The sequence below is a fragment of the Symsagittifera roscoffensis genome, chromosome 8 (genome assembly GCF_963678635.1).
Source record: "Symsagittifera roscoffensis chromosome 8, txSymRosc1.1, whole genome shotgun sequence".
NCBI classification, from domain to species: Eukaryota; Metazoa; Xenacoelomorpha; order Acoela; family Convolutidae; genus Symsagittifera; species Symsagittifera roscoffensis.
In genome coordinates, this window is record NC_087069.1 from 3641952 (window position 1) to 3666385 (window position 24434).

The window sequence follows — 24434 nt, forward strand, 5'->3', positions numbered from 1 at the left end:
CTCTTAATGCCCTCAAATGTTAACTACAATGCTAAAATGTTTCAAAATGCTAAAACGATGCTTTGGTATTGTTTATTGCGAAACATTATGGTTTTTACATGGAGCAACACCACTCAAGTTTTCTAGACAAAAGCTCAAACTTTCCTGGATATTTTTGTCGAATTATAAAAATGAAATAATTTTACAAAAGATGAGAATTATCAAGAACTGTCCCGCTCTACAGTATAATTTGTTTGAATGAAACTTCTAGCTTCAATTGATTTCAGTTTCCATTGTAACTTTACTCGGTAGACGCCACCCATTTTCAGGATCATCCAAATTCCGCTCCTCCCCCATGTACAAGTTGCCTTCAGAACCCCCTCTCCCACGTTGGTAGTTCCCAGCTCTCCCATTTCTATCCCAGCTTCGATGAGTTGGGGTACCCCCAATTACCAAAGTATCGTTTTCATCCTCTTCGACTACATACTTACTCTGATAGTTCTGTAGTGACGTGCGGTGACCTTCATTATTACGTAAACCTGGCGTGTTCTGATTTGCATGACGTAATACAGGCTGAGCGTTACGTGATTGGGGATTACCACTTTGTTTGTAATGGTTTAAAGCTTGAGGCGAGTAACGTAATTCGGCATCTGAGTTCCATTGTTCTGGCGACAAGTTCTCACGCGAATTATTCAACACTGGCTGAGAATTACGAAAGGAGGGGTCAAACCTTTGTGATCGTGGCTGATTGTTGCTTAACGCGAACTGACCATTATGCAATGAAGGCTGTGAGTTGCGTAATAATGATGAGCTGTTCCGGTTTTCGTTTCTAGGCGGGGGAGAAGGGAAATCTTGGTCAAAACTTCGTGCTTGCTGAAGTCCTGAATTGAATCCTGGACTCATGTCATTTCGTTGAGCTGAACCTTGGTTGAAATTTGGGTTCGAATTGATAAATCCTCTGTTTTCTTGTCCTAGTCTCGGGTCGAAATCGTTGCCCGAAATTCGGTTGTCGCGTGGGATCCTCGCATCTCTTCTTTGTGCGTTTGGTGAAACCGAGTCAATCGGCCGCTGGGAATCTTGCGAAGGAAACCGACGTCTCGGTTCTTCGTTGAGTGTTTCCCGTTGCATCGAATCTGTCTGCGTTCTCGGATCCTGACTGCGTGATCGACGATTAGCGACCAAGTCACTTCTCGGATCCCGTACCTGGTCTCGTGAGGACCTTTCGTCTGCGGGCGAGAAGTTGTCGTCACGTCTCGCTCTTGCCTCTCGATCTCGGAATTCCACCATCGGAATTGGTTCCGGCGATGCTTCAAATCCTGGGTTGTATCTACCATCTCTGGATGGGGGTTCACTTGCTCGCGGTCTTGTGAGAGTGGGAAGCTGTACTCTGAAACGTGACTCCCCGGCAGGTTCTCCTCTGCTACTGGAGGGACGAACTTCGGGGTCTTTGTAACCCTTGCCTTCTTCATTTTCTAAAGACGCAGCAAAAAAATTACTTTCACTCGGATAGTTTAAATAACATTTTTAATATTTAACACGTGATTTTACTTTCAAATTGGTTCCGTTAGTTCCATTGATTTTTTGGGTTTTTGTGCTTTTTCGTGAGTTGCAGAAAAAAAACCAGTTTTAACACAATCACTGGAATTAACAACCATGCTCGCAACCAACCTATTTTGTTTTTAGAAATTTTTATTTATTGTTTTCTTTTCTTTTCTGCAACTCCTGAAAAATGTTAGTTAGTGATATGACGGTGGAAAAATGAACACAATGCCTGGCGAAACCGAAAACCGCCGTTTCAAAACATTGTATCTCTTTCATGAAAAGTATATATTATAAATTGGTCAACCCGACTTAAGGTACGAGTACTAATTTTAAGCTCAGATGTGCTTCTGGTTAAGTCCTTAATTAGGAAATCCATCGTCTGTGTCTTGCGGTCAGAAATTTTTCATGAAAACTTTTGTTGCGTGTTATCTCACAAGATTTTGCAAGAACTACTTGCTAGCTATTCTCTTTTTTTCAATATTTTTGAAAGATAACATCCATCTTGCAAGATTTTGCAAGATAACTCAAGTGCAAGAGCCTTGCAAGAACCTTGCAAGATATTCCTCTTTGATCGCGACTAAGGTGTGTATTTGCACAGTGAGGGTTACTAGACGCAGTGTGTTAGTTTTCATTTAATACTGTGTTTTATTTAAAAGGCGAATCCGTCTTGTGATTGTTTTTGGCAGAAATAACTGAAACTACATTGTAACCTTTGGCTTTTCGTTTCTTCCTCATCCACCAAAAGACACAACATGCGATTTGGGCTGCAACGACTACGACAGTGGCGAGAAACGCGATGAGCAACACGATAAACAGGGCCACGGAGTCCTCACTGAAATGCTCTTCGAACCCACACGAATTCCCGTTACATTCCATCCTAGTCACTGAGCAGTCAGTACTGGGGGAGTTTCCGGTACAAGACTCCCCCACAAACTTACGCTGTTCCTCAGTGCAGCAGACTCCATCCCCCAGGGACCCTGAATTTGGACAGCACTCCAGACGACTGGACAATGAGGAGTCGCAAAGTCCTCCTACATTTGTACATTTACTCAGCAAGGCACCGCTCTGGAAAAACAAAGTTGGGTCAAAGACATCATTTACATTTTTTTTCATGTTTTGGGTTCATAATATTTTTTTTGCTGTTGCAATTAGATTTTCAAATTAACCTAGACAAAACATATAATGTACAAAGAGTGTGAGTAATAAACTAAAGACAGAAAAATTTAATCTCCTTTGAGAGTATAAATACTTGATAATTATGAACTGTACAATTATGCAGCTTTGAGCCAAATAAAAGCTAACTTTGTCGAAAACTATTCGATTAATTTTGTGAGGCGATAATTCTGAGTTAGAACTGGAGGTATAACTCATAGAGTAATTTCGGATAGGGTACACCGTCTGCTCGTCACGCTATCTTATTTTCGGCCGGATAGATTCGTGCAACTTCTTAGTCTAATACCGATCCTAATCTTACTCTTATACTATCTAGTCTCAGGTTGTTTAACTAGTCTCTGCTAGGCTCAATAGATCTAGGGTATACTGGTTTATTGCGGCTGCTGAAGTGCTCGGGAGAGTCCAACTAATTTCTAAGTTAAATTCAAATCTCTCTGGTGCTGAAATTACAAGTAACTTCAGCACTTACAAATAAGTGGGTTGTTAGTTAGATGGATCATGATTGGTTAATATTAAATACTTTACATTGGTAAAACATTTAATTTATCCAATCATAAAATATAGTTTAGATCAGGTTCCACCCATCCGGGTTTTACAGAGTTTTTTAGAACAGTTCTTCTGTAATTCAAGGGTGGATGATGGACGTTGGTATTTGGCGAACATCATAATTTTCTTTCGCTTCTTCTTGTGACAACGACTGAGTCTCTGCAACAAAGTCAATTCTGATTCCAGAATGGTTGGCTATGTCAGGTTTTTCTGTTCTGCGTGGAGAACTTCTTTTGTGTATGATCTAGTTTGGGAATGGCGTGGAGATTGTGCGTGGAGGGGATGCCTGGTTACTCGGATCTGTACGTATACTTGAACATCGAGGTGGTCATTGGTCTAGTTCAATGAAGTCCTTTTCTGCGAAGTCAAGTCGTACTCTAAATCCTTTGAGTTGTGATTGTGAGCGGCATATCGATTGTAGTTGGTCATTCTCTCTCGAGTGTAGTGGGGTCGTTTTGTCTTTTGATGTTCGTCCTTGGTGTTGTATTCTGATCTATATATTGCATCATGTGATTTTACATTTTATAAAACTTTTATTAGTTTAATATTTTTTAATAATGACTTTAGTTAGTTGTTTTCACAAAAGCTTTTTGTTTTAGTTCGGTTATTTTGAAGAGTTACTCACCCTTGAGTAGCTCTTATTAAAAATAAAGGTGTGGTCACAAAGCGTGGATGTAGCGCGGTGGGTTAGGCCGGCTATAGAGCATGCTCAGGACGTCCTTTCCTGGTGGGTTAGGCCAGGAGTGGGAGTATGATTTCATGCGGTGTTTGTGAGGGGTCCTGTTATGTGACAACGTTTTATGTTGGGTTTGTTGTGGTTTTACTTATGTCTTGTTGGTTATGTACTTTTTCCAAAAAGCAAATTGTTTGTGGTATGGGTTTGTCTTTCGACTTTTTTGTGTTTTATTATTTCTTTCTAAGACTTTGTAATAGTCTTCAAAAGAATAAATTATCCAGTTTTAAACTGGGTTAATCCGGTTTGGGTACCGTTGGTTTCCTTTTCTAAGTCATGCTGTTATTCTATGATTTGTGGTATTTAGTAAGCTGCGTTGGTTAGTTTTGTTTAGTATATGATTCCTTTCCAACCGGGTTAAAGGAAAGTTTGAAACATGTTATTGTATGTTAGAGTTGTTGAGTGTGAAAACTTGAAACTGAAATTCATTATTTTAAACAATTCTTCGTGGGCGAGCTGTGCGAGTGTGGATAGAATTTCTGTGCGAATGAATGAAAATATCAAAAGGTTAGTACTGCAATTGCATTTTATTAATTTACTACATAGAATTTAGAAATTTACTGCTAGTTATGGGGAATTTTGAGATACAAATTTTCATCATATGTAGATTTACTGCTTTTGGGGGAAAATTTTATAAATTAATTTACTGCATTGGTATTATATTTATTTAATTGTTGGTGCAAAAGTTTAATAGGGTCTTAAACAGTTTTGAAGAAGTTTGCTATTTTTTATTTTTCTTTTGTGAATTTTTCAGATGATCTAGGATGAAGGCTAAAAATCTAAAGAAAACATGAATAAAGAATGGTGAGTTTTTAATACTGTAATTAATTAGTAATATTTACTTAATTCATACTTACCTGTTAGTCGTCGGGGAAAAAACCGTGGGGGAAGATGTCGTGAATTAGTTCTGAAGTTGTGAGTAGTTTAGCTAGAATGCGGATGATATTTTTAGTCTGGAGTAGTGGCCAAAGCAATTGAAGTGCCTTAATAGTGGTTAGTTCTTCAGTGCCTACTGCAAACTCATAAGGTGTGTTTTGGATTAAGTTATATAATTTGTGGTTAAATTTAGTGTTGTGGATGAATTCTAAAATTGGGATTTCTATAGGTTGCAGGAACTCGTGCGGGATAAGGAAGGGTCGGGATTCTTCGGCGTTGAAGGTCTTGGTGATGGGGCAGAAAATGTACATTTGGGTTATGGGGTCATAATTACGAAGAATACCATGGAGGTTAGTTTCTTTAATACAATATGTGAAATTTAGGAAATATGGTGAAGTGTATTTTGAATTGATGAATTGGAAACGATGGTGTGGTTGTCTAGAGGGTGTGTGGAGGTCAAAGTGATTTTGGATGAAACGATAGTAACTGTATGTATGTGTTTGTTTAGTGCGCAACATAATATCGTGTGAGCAGTGTAAATCTCTTTCGTGTGGTGCAAGGAAATGAAAGGTTAGTGAAAATATTTGGAAGCGTTCTTTAAAACTTTCGTATGCTTGTGTGTTTGTTAGTGCTTCTGAAATAATGTGATCAAACTTTCGGTCGAAGATATTTAGTGTAAATATATATGGTGTCTTGATGAAAAATTTCTCGGTGATTTGTGGATTAGCGAAGCGATCGTCGTCTAAGAATTGATCTTGGTTAGCTCTAATGATGTTGTGATCGTAATATTCTAGTGTATATTCATTAGCTCTAGGTGCAGTGTGTATTTTTAGTGATTTTTTATATCCAACGTAAGTAAATTGTCTAGCGGTTAGTGGTGTAGTGAGTTGATATAGCATGTCCTTGTTTCGTTCTATATCGATGGAAGTGCTGGATAAAGGTAAGCAAAGAGGGTTAGTGAAATGATAGTATGAGGTCCAAGAGAGAGTGGGCATTAAAACGTATTCATCTACAAAGTTGCGTGTTTCGTTAGCGTCGTGAGGGGTGTTTAAAGTGTATTGTGGAAACGAGGGTAAGGTGATAGCTAAAAATTCTTTAGTGTTAGTATGCTGGGGGTGGTTGATGTATTCACGGGCTGTTCCTGGTTTTGCTGGGAAAGGATGGTTGGGGAATTTTCTTTTAAAAGTGCGGTAAGCTCTATTAGTGTTTAGTGAAGATATAGTGGATGTGGATGATGGTGTTAATGATTCAGTATAATTTGAAGAGGGTGTAGGGGGATTGGATGAATTTGTAGTGGAGGAGATTTGGTTTATGGTCGGGGTGTTAAGGTGGTAGGGTTGCTGTTGGAGGGTAATAAAATTATCTAGCTCTGGGGAGATTCGGGGGGTGTCTGGAGAATGAGATGATTGGTCAGAATGGTATGAGGAGTAGGTTGGGGTAACTTGGGAAGCATAAGAGGGTGTCGGAGTGATTGGGTCAGGGTTATTGGACAATATGGGTTGAAAAGGAGGTTGAGAAAAATTAGAAGGGTTATGAAAATTATTGGATGGGGATGGTTCTGAGTCGGCAAATTCATCGGGGGTTTCAATATTCGGGTTATTTAGCTGTGAGATGGAGTATAAAACTGAAATATGTGAGTTAGTGTCGGAATTCATGCCTGATGTTACATTGCTAGATGGAAAATCGGGTGGCGGAAAAGCAAAAAGTGGTATGATTGGGATTGGAGAGGTAAGGTTGGTTGGATGGGAATTTGATCGGTGTAGTGATCCAAGTTGGCGGCTCATCGTGGGCTAAAAAAATGATTATTTTGAGACTGAAAAGCGGTGGTATGGGGTTGTTCAATAATTTGTTCATAAGTATTATCATCTTGTGACTGGTGTGTCATTATATGTTGGACGGGACTTTGTGATGTATTGAGTCGAAAATTTGGATTATGTGTGATTGCTAAATTTCGAAAATTTCGTGGGACTAGGGATAGTGGATGGTTATTTGGTAGGGGTGGTAATTGTGGTGCCGTTGGCTGTGTGTCGACATTGTTATGTTCTTCGTCGTATGTATTTTGTCGTGTTGTTATTTTTGTGTTATATTCTTTTATTTGTGCGTCTAAAAGAATTTTGTTTATAGATGTAGAAAAGATTCCAAAAAATCCTGCAAAGAGTATGCGTGCTACGCTTGCTTGTCTGTTTACTTGTGTGTGTATAGCACATGTGTTGTAGATTCCTTTTAAGAGTGAGAAAAGAAATCCAATAAAGTTAAACATTGCGTATAAAATAGTCAATTTTTCTAAGATGTAGTAGGGCCATCCTAGAAAATCTAGGATCTCATTTTTGAGTGTAACAAAGCTAAAAATGTTAATTGGTGATATATCTTGGGGACGGTATTTTTCGCCGTTTAGATATATATAATCTTTAATGTCTTTAAAATATCCGCTATAGTCTTGGGTGTAGATGTCGGCAAATCCTGCGGTTTCTGCAAGTTTGCGTAAATTTTGGTCTATTGATTGTCTTTGTATAGTGTCCATTTGTGTTAATAATTCTTGGAATTGTTGTGTTCTAATGTGATGTTGAATATCTGATTTTGAATAGATTCCTATTGATTGTAAGTCTATATTTGGGTTTCGAGCGATAGCGCGAATGCTTTCTGGTGAAAATTTTTTGAGTGATTGCATTAATGTGGGATATGGAGTGAGAAGATAATATTTATTTTCATCAGGGTTTAGTTGTACTACATTGTGGCTATTTTCTGATCCACATGGGACTGCGGTATCCCAGAAATAGGTTCTTCGTGAAAGTGTATCCACGAAATGTACTTTATTCTTATAAAAGATAGGGATTCTTTTATAACATCGTTTATCTTCAAAAACGTATAGTGGTGATACTTTTTTGGTACAAGTATAAAACCATAAGATGTTTCCTTCATAGTCTAAAAAATTTGATCTATTTCCTGATAATAAGTATCCTGCGTAGGGTATTTTTAATACTGCTAGTGCAAGTGATTGTAATATTTGTGTTCGTTCTAATTCGCATAGTTGGTGTAGTGTTTCTAATTCGGAGAGTGACATTTCTTGAAAAATGCGGCTAATTGTATAGTCTAGTTTCATATCCAAATGAATATCATAGTGGATATTACCGAAATATGTAGTATTCATTAGTGATAATTCTTGTAAGCGTGTGCTTCTGGTGTCATAAGGTTTTAGATGTCCACCAGGTTGTTCGTTGCTTTTTTCAAAATTAACTGGTATATAGGATGTTCCTTCGTTTAGAGGATGACCTGTGGCATATGGGTCGATTTTTACTTTTCCAGTGGTCATGTCGAATCCTTTTTCGTATTCAACTAATATTTCAGTGTATTGTGTTCTGTGAAGTGGATTCCTGTATTTACATGCAAGTTCTGTTTCTTGATATATTTGAAATCGTGTCAATTTATTTTCTATATTGTCTATGTTTCTAAAATCGGAACTTAGTTTGCGTGATGGATGGACTTGTTCATAAGGAATTGATTGTATGAAATATTTTTCGTGAAATTTTATCATACGAGCGTGTATTTTTGCTACTTGAAATGTTGTACATGTATCTTCGGGGAACCAAACAATTGTTGCTTGTGTTCTTGTTGTAGGGTCGCAATATCCTTGATCATTTTTACAAGGTAGTCGGATTCCTTGATAGATCATTGTATTATCAGATAAATCTCGTGTGAGTTGTATTTTTTCGAGTTGTATTTTCCAATCGAAAAACATTATTTCTTGGTATCCTTTATTTTTCGTGTCTGCTTTGCAGTTTGATGGGTTATTTATACCAATGTGTGGTATCCAATGTTTATCATGTAGGTCATAGGTTAATCGTCCGTGTGCGCCGTTATACGGGTATTTTTCGTCTAGTTTTATATGTCCTTGGTGTCTTTCAAGTTGTGATTGATGTACAGAGTCTGAAAAAACTTGAAAATTAACTAATTTTCTTTGGGAGTTTTTATTCTGTGTGATGTTTAGTCTAAGTAATTCATTTTTACAATCGTCGGGATTGAGATGTAAGAGGCGTTCTATATTACTTTGATAGAATGATTCATGGTCAAGTCGGTTTTTGTTGCCGTTTGAGACTTGTGAACAATGTACTTTCTTTTCGGAAAATGTCGCTGTGAATTTATAACCTGTAACTGTTGTTGCTCGGGCTTTGGAATAGAGTGTTGCTATTATATCTGTGGTTTCTATAGCTTGTGGTTCTGTTTCACATTGTGATACTTGATTTATTGCATATTTGTGTAGTGTTTTTTGTTCATTTTCTTCGCAATCGTAATGTGTTACTAATAAATCTTGTGGTCCTGTGCGAGGGGAAGGGTTTATGTTTTGATTTGAGGTTACTAGAAAAGGGAGTTGGAGAAAAATTAATAATTTTAGAATATACATGTGTATGATAATCCTGAGTATGGGTTATAAAATGTAATGTAACCAATTGTGTTTTTGGTGTATCTGTCGTATTTATATATTACTTCAGTAGTTATAAACGGTGGTGGTAGTGATTGAGCTGTTATGTTAGGTGGATTTAATGGGTAGGGATGTTGTGTAATATTGTTTAATTTAACTGTGATTTCAAACTTTAATTGTAAACTGTTTTGTTGGAGTATTTGAATATTGTGATCACGGATATCGTTGTGAATATCTTGGCGATATTGTAATCTATTAAGTGCCCAGTTATGAAGGCGGTTACTTTCTTGATGTTGTCCAAATAATGGTGGAGGTGCTGTGAATGTATTCCAATCTAGTCTTAAAGGAATATTTATTGATGATTGTTCTCGATATCTGGCGTCGAGATTATTTGGAAAATTTAAGTTAAAGGGTGGTGGTGAAAATTGGCTTATTGATGGTGTTGATGGTAGTGATAATGTTTCTGGTAGTGATGAGGATGTTGTTGTATCCGTAGAAATATCTATGGGGTCATTGACTAAATTTGGTTCACCTTGTGTAAATGAATGTGTAGTCCAATATGGCAGTCGTGATGTTAGGTTTGGGGGGTTAAAAGGATTTTCTCGTGCTTGTTCAGATGTTGGTGTTGAACCTAAGTAGTCTGAAGGTAGACTTGAAGTGCTTCGTTGTGAAAAAAGTGTAGGAGTTTCTGGTGTGATACCAGTGGTGTTTTCTGGAGTGGTTTGTGATGGGGATTGAGGTATATCAAAATGAACTCGGGGAGTTTGAAAATTTCTATTTCGTCGAGGATGTATAATTTGTCTATTTATTTCTGTTGTGTTTTGGTTTTGACTAAGGTTTCGTATTCTACTTAGTTCTTGTGGTAGTGTTGGGTAAAGATTGTATGTTGGTTCACTTAGGGATGCTTGTCGTTGAACTGGTTCTAGTGGTTCAGATAAACGAGCGTGCCGTTCTTCAAAAGTGTATGGATTGTCTTGAAAAGAAATTCGTGTAGATGTTTGAGGATTTTGAGTAGTGGAAGGTGGTGTTGGATTATCTTGGGATGATGTCGGTGAAGACTGATTCTGTGACTGTTGGGTAGCAATTTTTGATGGATTTTTGAATTTTTACTTTAGTGGGAAGGTTTATGTTTATTATAATATTCTTCCAAAAAAATAATTAGAAAAATTGTTGCTAGGGCAAATGTGATGATTGCTTTCTTTATACATTTACATATTGTCAAAATGAGGGATGATAAAAATGTTATGAAAATTACAAACAATAAAAAAATATCAGTTCTACTGAAAATTGTTCGTATCATTTAGACAAGTTGTTAAAATCGTACCTGTGGATATATTCAAGGGTTTTGGAAAGTTGGAGGAATAGTTCGAGTATTGTGTAGAAAATTAAAAAAATGTTACAAAAAATGATTAGGATTATTAGAAAATATTCAAGTATATCAAAAAGAAATATTATAAAGGCTTCAAGTATTGAAAAAAAATGTTTAAAATTTATAAGTATTTGAGCAACTGTTTGAGAGAAGAGCATTTAAGAAATGATCTCTTGGTCGAATATTTTTTGCTGTTTGAGGCGATTTTCTAGTGTGGTCGAATTATTTATTAGTTTTTTGACAAGTGGGTTGAGTTTTGTAAAAAATTGTTGGGGGCAATTTTCATGGTGACTGGGAGGTCGTCTTTTTCTTTATTTTTGTTTGTCAAATGATCCGGGGTATGGTGAGATTTTTATACTTTAGGCTAATTAAAATCTTCATTTTGTTACTTTAGGCTAAGTTATCAAATTTGTTTTGGGGGTATTCGTGGTCTGAGTTGGGGAAATATTGTTGATCTTTGGGTTATTAGATAAGGGAGGGGTACGGTATTATGGTGATATTTATTTTAGTTGTCAAGTTGGAGTGGTTTGCTTATTTTTGACCTGGAGGTTGTAAAGTTATAGTTAGAGATGTGCCTGGAGTTCTAGATTATTCGTCTAATTGATCTTAGTTTGAGTTAGAGAAAGTGGCGGATTGGATGAATCCTATTGGTCTATTGTGAACTAGAATTATTGCGTACTTGTGAGCATGTTATTTTGAAAAATTGAAATGAAAAATGTTACGGAGGTTTCAAGATTGTGAAGTATAAAATCTTAAAATTACTTTTTAAATTCTACTTTCTTTAATATTTTAGATTGGGGGATGAACATTTTGTAGTTTTTACGTGGTTGATTTCGGAGTCTTGTTGTTTTTCTATGTTCTGATTTGTCTATTTCTTCTTGGGGTATTATTTGTTCTGTCATTTTTCTATTTTTTCTTGGTTTTGGAGATTCTTTATGGTTTTGTGTATTGTTTTTGGTGGCGGTTGGTTTTGTGTTTTGATTTTCGGTGGGGTTATCATTTTGTTCTGTGTTTTTCAGATGTGGTTCGTTTTGAATGATTTTTAATCCTGTGAAAGAATATAATTGAGTTAATTCGCGGAGTGCGTATTCTTTTGGGTAATAAGGTAATAGGTTGTTTCGATGTTGAACGATTTCTTTTTTGTCTGAGTCGGTAATTTTATATGTGACATCAGTGGGTTTTGCAATTATTTGGTAGGGTCCTTTTCGGAGGGGTTGTAATTTTTTAGAAATTCCTTTTTGAGTATTAAAATTAGGTATTAAAACAAATGTTCCAATTTTTAAATCGGAGGCTGGTGTAAAACGTGAATTGATTTGTTCATTGATGTTTTGTCTTTGTAATAACTTTTTTGTTATTTTTTGATAAATTTCATTGTGTTTTTTATCTCTATTTAGAATCCATTCGGTGTGTGTACCGGAGGCTAATTTAAGAATTTGTGGGTGATGAAAATGATCTTCATCGTGCGTATGTAATGGGAGGTTATAACAAATTGAGTCTTTATTTGGTTGACAATAACCTTGTGCGTTTTTATGAGAATTTGCTGTAAACATTATTGGTTTGCGTGGCTTTTGGTTAAAAACCATTTCGTATGGTGACATTCCTAGAGTTGTCGTAATTTGTGAATTATATGCTAAGGGAAATAATTTTACATCTGCTGACCATTCGGTATATTTTGTATCATTTCCGTTGATGATACATCTAAGATATTCTTGTAGTGAACGGTTCATACCTTCGACTAAGCCGTTTGTCCAAGGTGCATGAGATGTACGTGGTTTGTGTTTAATGTTGTATAAATGACATAGTGTTATTATTTCATTATTTATGAATTCTGTACCATTGTCTGTAACTAAAATTTCTGGTAGTCCGAATTTTGCTATCCAGTGTTCATAGAGTGTTGTGTAAGCGTAATAAGCGTTACAATGTGGTACTGGGTTAAGTGCTACATAATGTGTAAATGCGTCAACAATTACCATAATGTAGGAGTTTCCTTCTGATGAGGGTGAAATTGGTCCTTTAGTATCAAATGAGATACGGTGATTAAAGTACAAACTTTGTCCTTTAAAATCTTGTTTTTGTGCTATTTGTTTTTGATTTGGGTAAGGTTTATTCAGTTGACATACTATACAATCATTGCATAGTACTTTTATCCAAATTGGTGCATTTGGGAAGTAAAAATTTTGTATAAAATTTGAATATGTTTTTTCTGATCCAGAGTGTCCTTTAATATTTTGTGTATGTGAAATATTAAAAGCTATAAGAATCATACTTATAGGAAGACATGGAACTGTAGATTCATTCATGTTATACTCTAAAAGGTCTGTGTTTTCGTTAATTGTTGTGTTGTTAAATTTGCGAAAGTATCGGAGGAGTGTTTTGTTTCCTAGAATGGTTGAATCTGCTTTGATAGGTTTAGTTTTATATTTGTGCCATGATTTCAGTTGTCTAATTATCGGGTCAAGATTTTGATATTGTTTCAGTGTTGAAATTGTAATCGTATCTGTTGGGGGGAGAAAAATGTTTTCAATTTCGAATTTAGATAAGGGTATTGTATCAAGTGGGTCGTGAAGGTCAAAAACTTGATTTATTGTGTATTTTGAATAATTTGTTTGTGGTCCTGATAAATTTATTTTATCAGTTAAATCTTCTTTTTCAATTAGTGGAAAATGGTCTTTTTTAGGCGGGTGTTGTTTTGTTCGTTTTTGTTGGGTGTTATTTTTTATCCATTGAGAATATGGGATTGGTTTGAAAGTTGATGTTCCAAGTAAATCAACTTCATAATGATTATTTTGACAATCTAAATAAAGTGGGAAATGTTGTAAATTATTTATTTGTGATTGTTCAATATCAGTTTTAACTGCATATTTGCATTCTAATCGAGGTGATGTTTCGTTTTCTGCAAGGTAGAATTTTATATTTTTGGGTATTTCAACTGTTGTTTTTCGTGTAAGTAATTCAGGTGGTGTATTTCGACTTAAGGTGTCTGGTAATGCAAGATTTTTTCCTGCAGTCCAAACTATATGTAAGTTTGGAAATTTCATTAGAATTAGTTGAAATCTGTAAACTCGGTGGTTTGGGTTAGATTTCTGTGTGAAAAGAAAAATGATTGGTTTGTGGTCTGTAAATAAAACTGTGGGATGTTTTGATCCAAGTATCAGAAATTCATATTCTGTCAGTGTATATATTATGGCTGTACATTCTCTCATTAGAGTTGAGAGTCGTAGCTCTGCTTGAGTGAATAATCGGGAATTTGCTGATATCAGGTTCATTTTATTTGTACCATTATGTGATTGTAATAGTGCTGCGCCGATGCCAAAGTTCGAAGCATCGCACATTGCATAAAATGGTTGATCAGGGTCTGGGATTGTATTTGAAATTTGTTCGGTTAAAAGTTTCTTTATTTCTTCGAATCGTGCTTGATGTTCTGTATTCCATTCAAAATTATTTTGTTGTCTAAGGATGTTGTAAAATGGTCGTAGATATAATTGCATTTTATAAACATATTTACTTAAAAAGTTTAACATTCCAAGGAATTCTTGGATTTTCTTTTTATTTGTTGGTGGTTGAAGTTTTTGAATAGCGTCAATGCGTGATTTCAGTGGAGTTATTGTTTTTCTTTCTATGTTATGTCCTAAGAATTTAACTCTTGTCAAAAAGAAGTGTGATTTATCGGGGGCGGCCTTCAGATTTTCGTTCTGAAGTATTTGATGATATTTTTCTAAAACTTTGAACATTTCGTCTTTTGTTTGTGATTGCATAAAAACATCGTCTAGATAGGTGATTGCGTTTTTCTTGAGTATTAGTGGTCTAAAAATTTTGCTCATAAAAGCTGAAAATGCTGCTGGTCCTATGGATATTCCATAGAATAAGCGGTTGAATTCATATTGTTGGTTTCCGATAACAAATTGTGTTAAACGTCGTGATTGTTCATCTAGTGGCATTTGATTGTATGCACTATTCATATCGGCGGTTGTAAAGTATTTGCCGTTTGTTTTTGTTAAAATAACTTGTATTGGTTCAATGGGCCAATTACATTTTGATTCATCTATAAGTGAATTGAGGTATCTAGCATCGAGAACGATTTTTAATGATTCTCCTTTAGCTAGAATGATAACGGGGTTGATGAATGTGTTGCCTTTTGGTTGTTCTTCTTTATTAACCGGTGATATAATATTGTACTGTTCTAAAATATCGAGTAATCTGTTTACTTTATCATGTAAGTGAATTGGTACTTTACTTGCTCTCTGTTTTTTGAAAACTGCGTCTGGTTTTAACGGGAGATGTAGTGATGAACTGATTTTTCCAACATCGAATTTTGATGTTGCATAGACTGATGAATATTTAATTAGCTGTTTGGCTAATTTTTCGAATTCGTCTTGTGTTATTTGTGAATGTTGGAAATTAAACATTGTTAAAAATTTTTGTTGGTCCTCTGTGTAGTTACTTATGTTGAATGTAGGTTTGAAATATGGAGTTTTTGTGAAATAATCCGTATTTCTGTTTTCGTTACTTATTATATTATTTATAGATAATTCTTCATTAAGAATTGTAGATTGGCAAATATCTAGTAATTGGAGTATATTATTTACGCGATAGGCTTTTTCGTGTATTGGTGATATTGTAGCGTTGGTTTCACAATATCCTAAAAGTCCTAAAGGTAATGTTACTTGGTAAGGTGTGTTGTTATAGACATGTAAGGAAATAATATCTGAATTCGAATTTTTCAAATATTTTATTGATGAGATTGTGATTTTGAAAAATTTATGAATAGGTTTGAATTCAAAATCTGACATATAAAATTTTTGTTTGTTTTGTTCTTTATCATATTGGTGAACTTGTTTGATTGAAAAATTATATATGTTTCCTGATAGTGGTTTCAGGTGTTTTCTTTGTTGGTTATATATTGGATAAAATTTTGAAAAGAATGGTGGTTGTTTGTTTAATCTTTGAAAAAATGTTAGGGATGTTTCTTTTGTTTTTGTATATTTATCTTTGATTAATATTTTACTATTTAGGATGTTAATTGTTGGTATATACTTCGAAATAAATGGTATTCCAATGATATTATATTTAATATCAGTGATATGGAATATTTGTTTAAATGGCTTGTTTAGAATTTTACTTTGCTCCATTGTTCTGGTAGGGAGGAGAAATAATTGGATTTTTCCGTAGTTTATCAATGTTGATCCTTGTGCTGTTGCTAGTTTGCTGGAGGTTTCAAGAGGTGTTAGCTTTGGATGTAAAGTTTTTATTTCATTCCATGTGGGGATGTTTATTATGTTTGATTCTGCTCCTGAATCAATTAAAAAATCTATTTCAAGGTCTGGTGGTTGAAATTCTTTATTTCTTGGGCTTTCTAAGAGAAATGGTATTGTCCAGATTTTTTTTTGGGTTGTTCTTTTTGTATATTTTGGTAGATGTGGTTTGTATTCAAGCATTTTGTTTTGACATTTTGATTGGGTTGTTCTGTAGTATTTTTTGTATTTGTTTCTTGCGTTGTTGGTGTGGAATTTATGGGTGTAGTGTAATAATTTTGAAGAAATTCTGATTGATTTTCATATATATGTGATGGAAAGGGTTGTTCATATATGACAGATTCATAGTCATTTTCGACTTTTATCATATTGATAGCAAGAGTGTTTTCAGTATCACTTTCTGAATCTGATGATGTACAGTTTATTTGATTGAGTTGTAACGTATCAGTTACTGTGTCATCAATACCTGGGGGGTCTGATGTTGTTTCTGGGTTAGCTTGTACTTGATTGATTTGTCTTTGATGTTTAGGTGTACTGCTTCTATGACGATTATTAGAGTTATTATAGTGATTATTATTCCGGTGTGGTGATTGGGAATAATTTCTATAACGATTATTATAACTTGGGTGTCGATTTTGTGAATTATTTCGCGATCTGTTTTGGTAATTATTGTTTGGTCTGTTATAGTTCGATCTATTATATGAGTTATTCCTTGATCGATTGTTCGGGTAATTCTGGTTTCGGTTGTTTGAATAACTTCTATTCCTATTGTATGATGAATTTCGTGATTGGTTGTTTGGATAGTAGTTATTTCTTGATTGGGAATTAGATCTAGAAACAAATCGTTGTGTATTTGAATTTGATCTGGAGTAGTTATTTCTACTATTTGGTCTATTGTAGTGATTTTGTGATGAGTTTTGTGTATTTCTTCGTTCTGGTGATCTTCCTCTATAACTTGAGTTATATGGGGATTGATTTCTTGTATAACTTGTATTGTTCGGAAGTGGTTTTCCTGAACTGTTGTTGCTGTATACATTTTTGTTTGGTAGATTTTGATCTTTTTTCATGTATTGATAGAATGATTTATTTGGTTCTTTGTATTTTTGAGGTTTATTTTGACTATCTTGCTGTTTTTGTCTACATTCGGAAATACTATGTCCGTATCGGCGGCAATAATTACACCATTTTTTGAAAGATGGTTTGCCTTTAAAGTTCGGGTTCTTTTCGTAAATATTGAGTATTTCAGTGATTTTTTCAACGAGGTCTGTTTCTGATTCCTGTATATTATTAATATTAGTGGGAGTCGTTTCAATTTTGTTAACGTATTGTAATTTCAGATTTTCCGTTTCTTCTAGTTTCATCGTGATTTCTGCTTGTTCTAATTTGTCTACTAGTTTTCGAAAATCTAAATCGGGTTCTCGAATTGAAGAAGGATGGGATGCTCTCTTTTTTATTGCTATTTTCCTTAATTGTGGTGTTAAGGTCATCATTAAGATTTCTGTCATCTTTGTGTTTTTATAGTCATGTGTATTTAGTGAGTATGCTTTTCGAACTAGTGTTTCGATTCGTACTGCTATTTGCTTGATGGTTTCGTTTGGTAATCTGCGAATTTCATTACATAAAACTCTTTGTTGTTGTTTGTTTCTTTCGGAGTCAAACATTTTTGAAAATTCTTGTGTAAATCTTTTCCAGTTTGATTTTATTTCTAGAGGTAGTACTGAAAACCATTTTTGGGCTGCGCCATCTAAGGTTGTTTGTATCAACGCTGTGCGTCGATGTATCCAGTTTTGATGTAGTGGCGTATTAATTGGTTCAGGTCCTATATTTAAAATCAGGTTTGCTGTTACTGCATTTAAATAATCTTCTACAGAGTATTCAGGGTCTGTTCCTGTGAAAACCATTAAAGGTTTGTTTGATGTTATTGATGATCCACCCATAAGGTATGGATTCATTGTCATTTGTAATGATTCTGCTGCATTTGGCATTTGAGAAAAATTTGAAAGTTGGTTTCTTGTTATTTCATGTTGTTGGAGATAATATGGGAGTGGTATTTCATTTTGCATTTGTGATGCTTGATACGAGTGTGCAGTCATTGGATTTTGTTGTTGAATTGGTTGAAAAGATTGTGTATTAATTGGATTTTGTTGTTGAATTGGTTGTTGATGTTGTGCATCTATTGATTGTGGAGAAAAATTTCTATGATTTGTACGTGTTTTCTGTATTCCTTGTCTACGATATTCTTGAGTATTTGGTGCAAATATATCTGGTTGTAAGAAATCATCATCTGAGGATAAATAATCCATTTGATAAGATGTTTGTTTTTTATTTTTATTTTGTTGAAAAAATGGGTAATTTTCACTGTGATCCTGTGGAGGATTTGGTTGAAAATTTTTGGAATTATATTGGGCCGTTGGGTTATCCCAGTTTCGAGGTTTTGTATATTGATTAAAATTCCTTTGTGGTTGATAATTTGTTTTTGATGGATGTGTATAATTATAATTATGGTCTGCAAAGTTGTTTTTAGTGAATGTTTTGCGTGTTTTTGATGGTATTGTCATGGGTCTGTATGTTTGGTAATCCATATGGGAATATTTTGGAGCAACCGAAGGTTTAACGGTTGATTGTAAGGTTACCTGTGTTTGTGAAGGATTTGTATTTCTTGGTGTTGTTAAATTTGGGCGTATTGGTGAAATACTTTGTTGTGTAGTTGTTGTGTGTACAATTTCTTCATTTATGAAGTGTGATGGTGTCTGGATATCTTGTTGAGTAAGATTCCTAGTTCCATTGAGGTTTTCGTTGTGTATGACTGTCGAGTTTAAACTATTATTTTGTGTATCGGGTAAAAATGTATTATAGTTTAATGGTGTTGCATCAATTGTTAATGGTATTACTCTTACATAATCTCTTATGTAAGATATTGTACCTATTGCTTGACTTGAAATTGATTGTGGAAAGCTTATAAATGCGGGATGAGACCATTCGGGGTCCCAAACATAATCTGATTGTTCTGTGATAGCGGTATCATCGTTCGAATTTTGGGGTCTAAAATTTTTTCTTGCTTGTGCAATTAAATCAATATTGTGTGTGAAATAATCTATTATGAACCATGCTAAAATTTTTTGTAAATCGTGTTTGGTATGTTGTGAGACGTCGTCTTTCGTGAAATTTTCTTTAATGATGTTTAAATAACTAGAGAGTAGTGTGATTTCATGTCGTACTTTCAAATGTTTAGATGTTTCTGTCGGTGAGACATTTGTTATTGGGATTTCGTTTTCTAATATCGAAATATAACTATATATTATTGCAAAAACTTCATTGGTGAATATGGAGTTTGCTCTTTGTGAGTTATGATATTGGATGCTTTTTATATATTCTGAAAAAACTTTTGAAAATTCTAAATCAAGATCGTCTGTTTGAATAGTATATGTTCTATTATTATGGTTTGGGGAAGTGAATTCTATGGAGTAGATTCCATACTGTTGTGTTATGTTGCATATATCTTTTAGATAGTGATCTATGATTTGTCTTTTGATTTTTACATCGGGGAACTCTGTTTTACATGGACTGATTCCGGGTTCAAATAAATTTACGAGTAAATTTTGACAAAATATGTGTTGTCCTCTATCAGTATCTGCATCTACTATAAAAGGAAAGATTTCATCATCATCTGGAGTTTCGTCACCTGGAGTGTGCGTTGAGCTCATTTTTTCGTTCGATGACTGTTAATATGTAATTATTAATGTGTCGAATTGGTTGATTCCAATTGTATAGATGTACTGGTTTGTGTTTGTACTGCTTTTTTATTCTTCTTTTTCCTCTTTGTGATGAATTTGAAGTTGTTTCTGAGTCAGAAAAATATAATTGATCGTGAAGTGGGTAATTTTTATCTATTGATTCTTTTAGTTTGTAAAGTTCGTCTAAACTGTTGGTTTCTGATTCTGAAAATGCGTTTCGATTTTTTGAAAATCTTTTTCGTGTTATTTGTCTTTGTTTAGTTATTATTTTTCTTTTTAGTGTTTGTCGTTTTGTTCGAATGTATCCAACTGTTTGTGTATGAGGTGTGATTACAAGGTCGTATTTTTTGTTATCTATTTCACAATTGTGTAAAATGATTGTTTGTTTATTTCCTAGGTTTTTAAATGACATAAGGTTTAGGATGACGGATGCAAAAGGTTGTTAAATGATTTCTATTTTCCTAAACTGTTAGTTCTTACGATTTTTTGGTTAGCTTAACCTGGGTCTATTTGTTCAGGGTTGGAGAGAAAAGTATATCGATTCCGAAGAATGATTTTTACTTTCTCGTGACTAGTATAAGCTAAGGTGTTAACTTACTTAATCTTACTTAGGGGTAGTGATTGTGTTCAAGGGTTGGAGAATAGTAAATCGATCCACAAGGTTCAGGTATAATTAGAACGCGAGTAGTTCGTTAGATACTATTTTAAACTTACTAAGTCTAAGATTTATCCTGGGTCTGGTAAGAGGGGGGGTCAAGTGAAGGATGAATAACCGAAGTTCTTCACTGTTTATCCTAATTTGAATGATTAGTTTTGTTTAAAAATTTCTATTAGTCTTGGGTCTTTAGAAAGGGTTGGGTAGTGAATCGACGTTTGAGGTCGTTAGACACTAATTAAGTGGGTGGGGTAGAACAAAGTTGTTCTGTTTGATCCAAGGATAAGCCTTGATGATCAAATTTGAGATTTTAATTAAGTAGAAAATGATTTAAGATCCAAGGATAAGCCTTGATGATCCGGTTTTAAAATTAAGTGAATTTAAGTTTTGATAAATTTTTAAATGTGTGTAAAGGAAAGATTTAGTGTTTTATGATGTTAGTGAGTTGATGATTGCTGTTATGTTTTAGATGATGAAGCTGGAACAACAGGATGATTTATGATTACTAACCATTTATTGTCATGCTACTAATTTTTATTTTTATTTTCCAATAAATATTTTTCAAACATGTTTTGTATAATACTGCAGAGTTTTAGGGAAACGATCTTAGATCTTTTTATCAATCGTTATTGTATAATATTAATTTTGTTTAGCGCCTGAAATGATTTTGAAGAGTAACTTCAAGGTTTTATGTTTGCAAATGGAAATCTAAATTCATTGCAAGTAGTATTCGAAATATAAAAGTTTGTTCTGGCTTTTGCCGAACTATCATATAACTATACGGCAAGTTTCTACTTTGTCGTATGTCGTCTTTGGTTCGAGGTCTTCTTCCAATTCCGGGTAGTTCTATTATGGTTCGGAATATTGGCTCTGATCTATTGAGTCGGAGAGACATTTCAATTAAATTATTGTCGTATAACATTTTGTAAATGTTTTTGTCTAATTTCTAATCTATTTTTGGTTAATTCTAATCTAGTAAGGTCTTGTTCGAGACTTATGGTCGCACCAGATGAGTTAGAACTGGAGGTATAACTCATAGAGTAATTTCGGATAGGGTACACCGTCTGCTCGTCACGCTATCTTATTTTCGGCCGGATAGATTCGTGCAACTTCTTAGTCTAATACCGATCCTAATCTTACTCTTATACTATCTAGTCTCAGGTTGTTTAACTAGTCTCTGCTAGGCTCAATAGATCTAGGGTATACTGGTTTATTGCGGCTGCTGAAGTGCTCGGGAGAGTCCAACTAATTTCTAAGTTAAATTCAAATCTCTCTGGTGCTGAAATTACAAGTAACTTCAGCACTTACAAATAAGTGGGTTGTTAGTTAGATGGATCATGATTGGTTAATATTAAATACTTTACATTGGTAAAACATTTAATTTATCCAATCATAAAATATAGTTTAGATCAGGTTCCAATTCGTAACAGGCGATAATTCGTAACAGGCGACAGTTCGTAACAGGCAACAACTCGTAACAATAAGTTGAGCAGGGAACACTAATTCACGCGCAGTATTCCTCTCGCGCCGGATGTAAGCGCAGCAGGGCAAGCGTATTCTACTTGCCAATGCCTTTGTTACGAATTGTCGCTGGTTACAAATTGTCTCCCTGTACGATTTGACGCCTGTGCTGGATAGAAGCTGTCGTCCAAAATTGTATTTTGGGTATAAACTTATGCAACCAATCGACGAACTCTCGGGCCTTTCCCGCACCGAAGTTCCATGAATAATAATCGATTATGTTGAATTTTCGTGGTCTCTCTCAATAAATTTCGATAATAATTATAGTTATCGCATTTCCTTTTTAGTGCAGTTGCTACGTGTTAGGTTTTTAGGCTTCATAAAATGTTGCCTTCCAGTTTTCAATCTTTATAATTTGGTCTTATATACCCCGTTTACCCCTTCCCTGTTTACACACCCCCCCCCCCCCGTTTTCCTCCGTTTACACCCCCCGTTTTCCTCCATGTTTACACCCCCTACCCCGTTTTTCTCTCTGTTTACACCTTCCGTTTACCCCCTGCCAGTTTACGACAACCGTCATTCGCGTTCGCCCCGTTTATGGGGGGTTATTTTTTGGTAGACTTTGGGGGACGGAGGTTTCTGAGGTACACCCCCCCCCCCCCCCCACTTTACTCCCCCCCCAGTTTACCAGCCCCGCCCACAGTTTACCCCTCTTCATTTATCCCCCTCATCTTAGTTTAACCCCCCCCCCCGTTTACTTGGGGAGGGGGTTTGGGCAAATGCGAACTGATGGGGGGCAAAGTGGGGGGGGGGGGGGTTACAAGTAGGCCGTGAGTAACGCAGAAATGTTGCAAGTTTTGCAAGTGATTTTACAAAAAGTGAATAGATCATAATCCGTTATAATCAATAATAATGGATTTTGAATGGATTATAATCCATTATAATGGATTTTAAATGGATTATTATCCATTATAATGGATTTTAATGGATTGTGTTTTTACGAAAAAAAATCGATTATAATGACAATATAATCGATTACGTGGTCTAAATTTGCCACAATAATGGATTATAAGACAACATTTTTCCGTTATAATCGATTATTATTCATGAACTCCGGTGCGGGTTTGAATCGGCTCAAAAAGGCAATAAATGGCAAAAACTTTTTGAAGTAATTTGACAATTTTAAACAGCACCGATTTTATGCGTGTGAATTCCTTCAATCTTTTGGCAAAACACGGCTTTATTTATTTCGAAAACCTGTCACTCTAGGCTAGCCAAGGCCGTTTTATGAACTAAATTGTTAAATTTTACTAAATAAACAAAAAGGGTGTTGGTTGGGGGGGGGGGGTTTCGATTATTGGCCGAACGTTGAGTTCAAACTTATTCTTAATTTACTATTTGCTCAGCAACATCGCCCCACAGATTAAGTTATCCTTTCATTCGAAAAACATTTTAAGTTTTTCATCAGCACATTGCAGTCAAACAAAATTCATGATAGCACTATGGTTAGATTTTTTATACTCAAAAAAGGACAAAACACGCAGTTTTGGATTAAAACTTGTCGGAGGCAATAAAAAAAGTTGGCTCTTTTCCAGTTTCCCACCCCCTCGGAAAATTACAAAAAGAGCTGTTTAAAAATTGCTCACACGGCATTATGCATGTAAAAAATGTTGTAAAAATTTGTTCACTTTTGTTCAAGCTAACACTTTTTAATGCATTTTATATTGTGAAAAATCATTTTAATTTGTTTTCCATATATTTTATTTCAGAAAAAATCAAAGGGGGGAACTGGAAAAGAGCCAAAAATTCAACGTTATTTTTTTTACCTCCGCAGGGGAGCAACATTTGAACCCATCGCAGCACTCAAATCTACCCGGACAACCCCCTGCCGGACATTCATCCTGTGCCAGACTCTGGATCTCCTGCAGCGAACAACACTTGTAGTCGGGACAACAGTAGGGATACTGACTCCCTGTCGTCGCCCACTGCAGATGTCTGAGGGTGAGGGGTTAGACACTTGGGTGGGGTTGTTGCAGTCTTGGGCACTCGAAAGTTGCAAATTGGAGCTGATCACAAAAATTGTACATAGAAGGCGCTGTATCTCTGAAACAAGTGAAAAATTGGATCTATTTAACAATTTTCGCACGGGAGAAGGGGAGAGGGGGGGGGGGGTAAATTGTTACTGGCAACAAAAAATTTGATACGACTAAACATTTAAGTCATTTTTTAAAGGGAGGAGATTCGTACCAAAAAGCGGGTAGTTCAGAGATTCAAAAAAGCGTAAAAAACGATTGAACGTTTTTTGCTTTGGATAACTACACATATCTAGAATATTAAATCTACAAGTCACTTCAGTTTCTGACAAAAATTATTTTGTTTCAGATAAAAAGAAATTTTTGAGGAAATTTTTGGGTCAGAAGAGTATTTTTGGGCTTAATCAGATAGTATCATAAAAAAAGTTAATAACTTACTGCCGGCCTGGATCTTTGAGGTTGAATCTGCGTTAAGCCGCCGTTTAAACATGTTTTTTTACACAATAATTTAGATATGTTCAAATGTACATATTTTAATGCCACTGAGTTTTTATACGTAATGCTCTCAATTGTGAATACACCACACAATATACTGCGCATATGGCTTCAAATTGGAAAACACAGAACAATTTTTTTGGTATAAATATAAAGCGAGTGAGTAGAA

General features: G+C 35.1%; 1 protein-coding gene across 1 annotated transcript; it reads right to left on the reverse strand.

Moving 5' to 3' along the window:
* Window positions 1–24434, reverse strand: LOC134852904 (uncharacterized). Its single transcript, XM_063868761.1, has 4 exons — window positions 24209–24434; window positions 23564–23840; window positions 2232–2586; window positions 1–1451 (listed from the first exon to the last, which is right to left on the reverse strand). Exons 3-4 carry the CDS (start codon window positions 2395–2397, stop codon window positions 253–255), a joined length of 1365 nt encoding a protein of 454 aa, XP_063724831.1. The 5' UTR covers window positions 2398–2586; window positions 23564–23840; window positions 24209–24434; the 3' UTR covers window positions 1–252.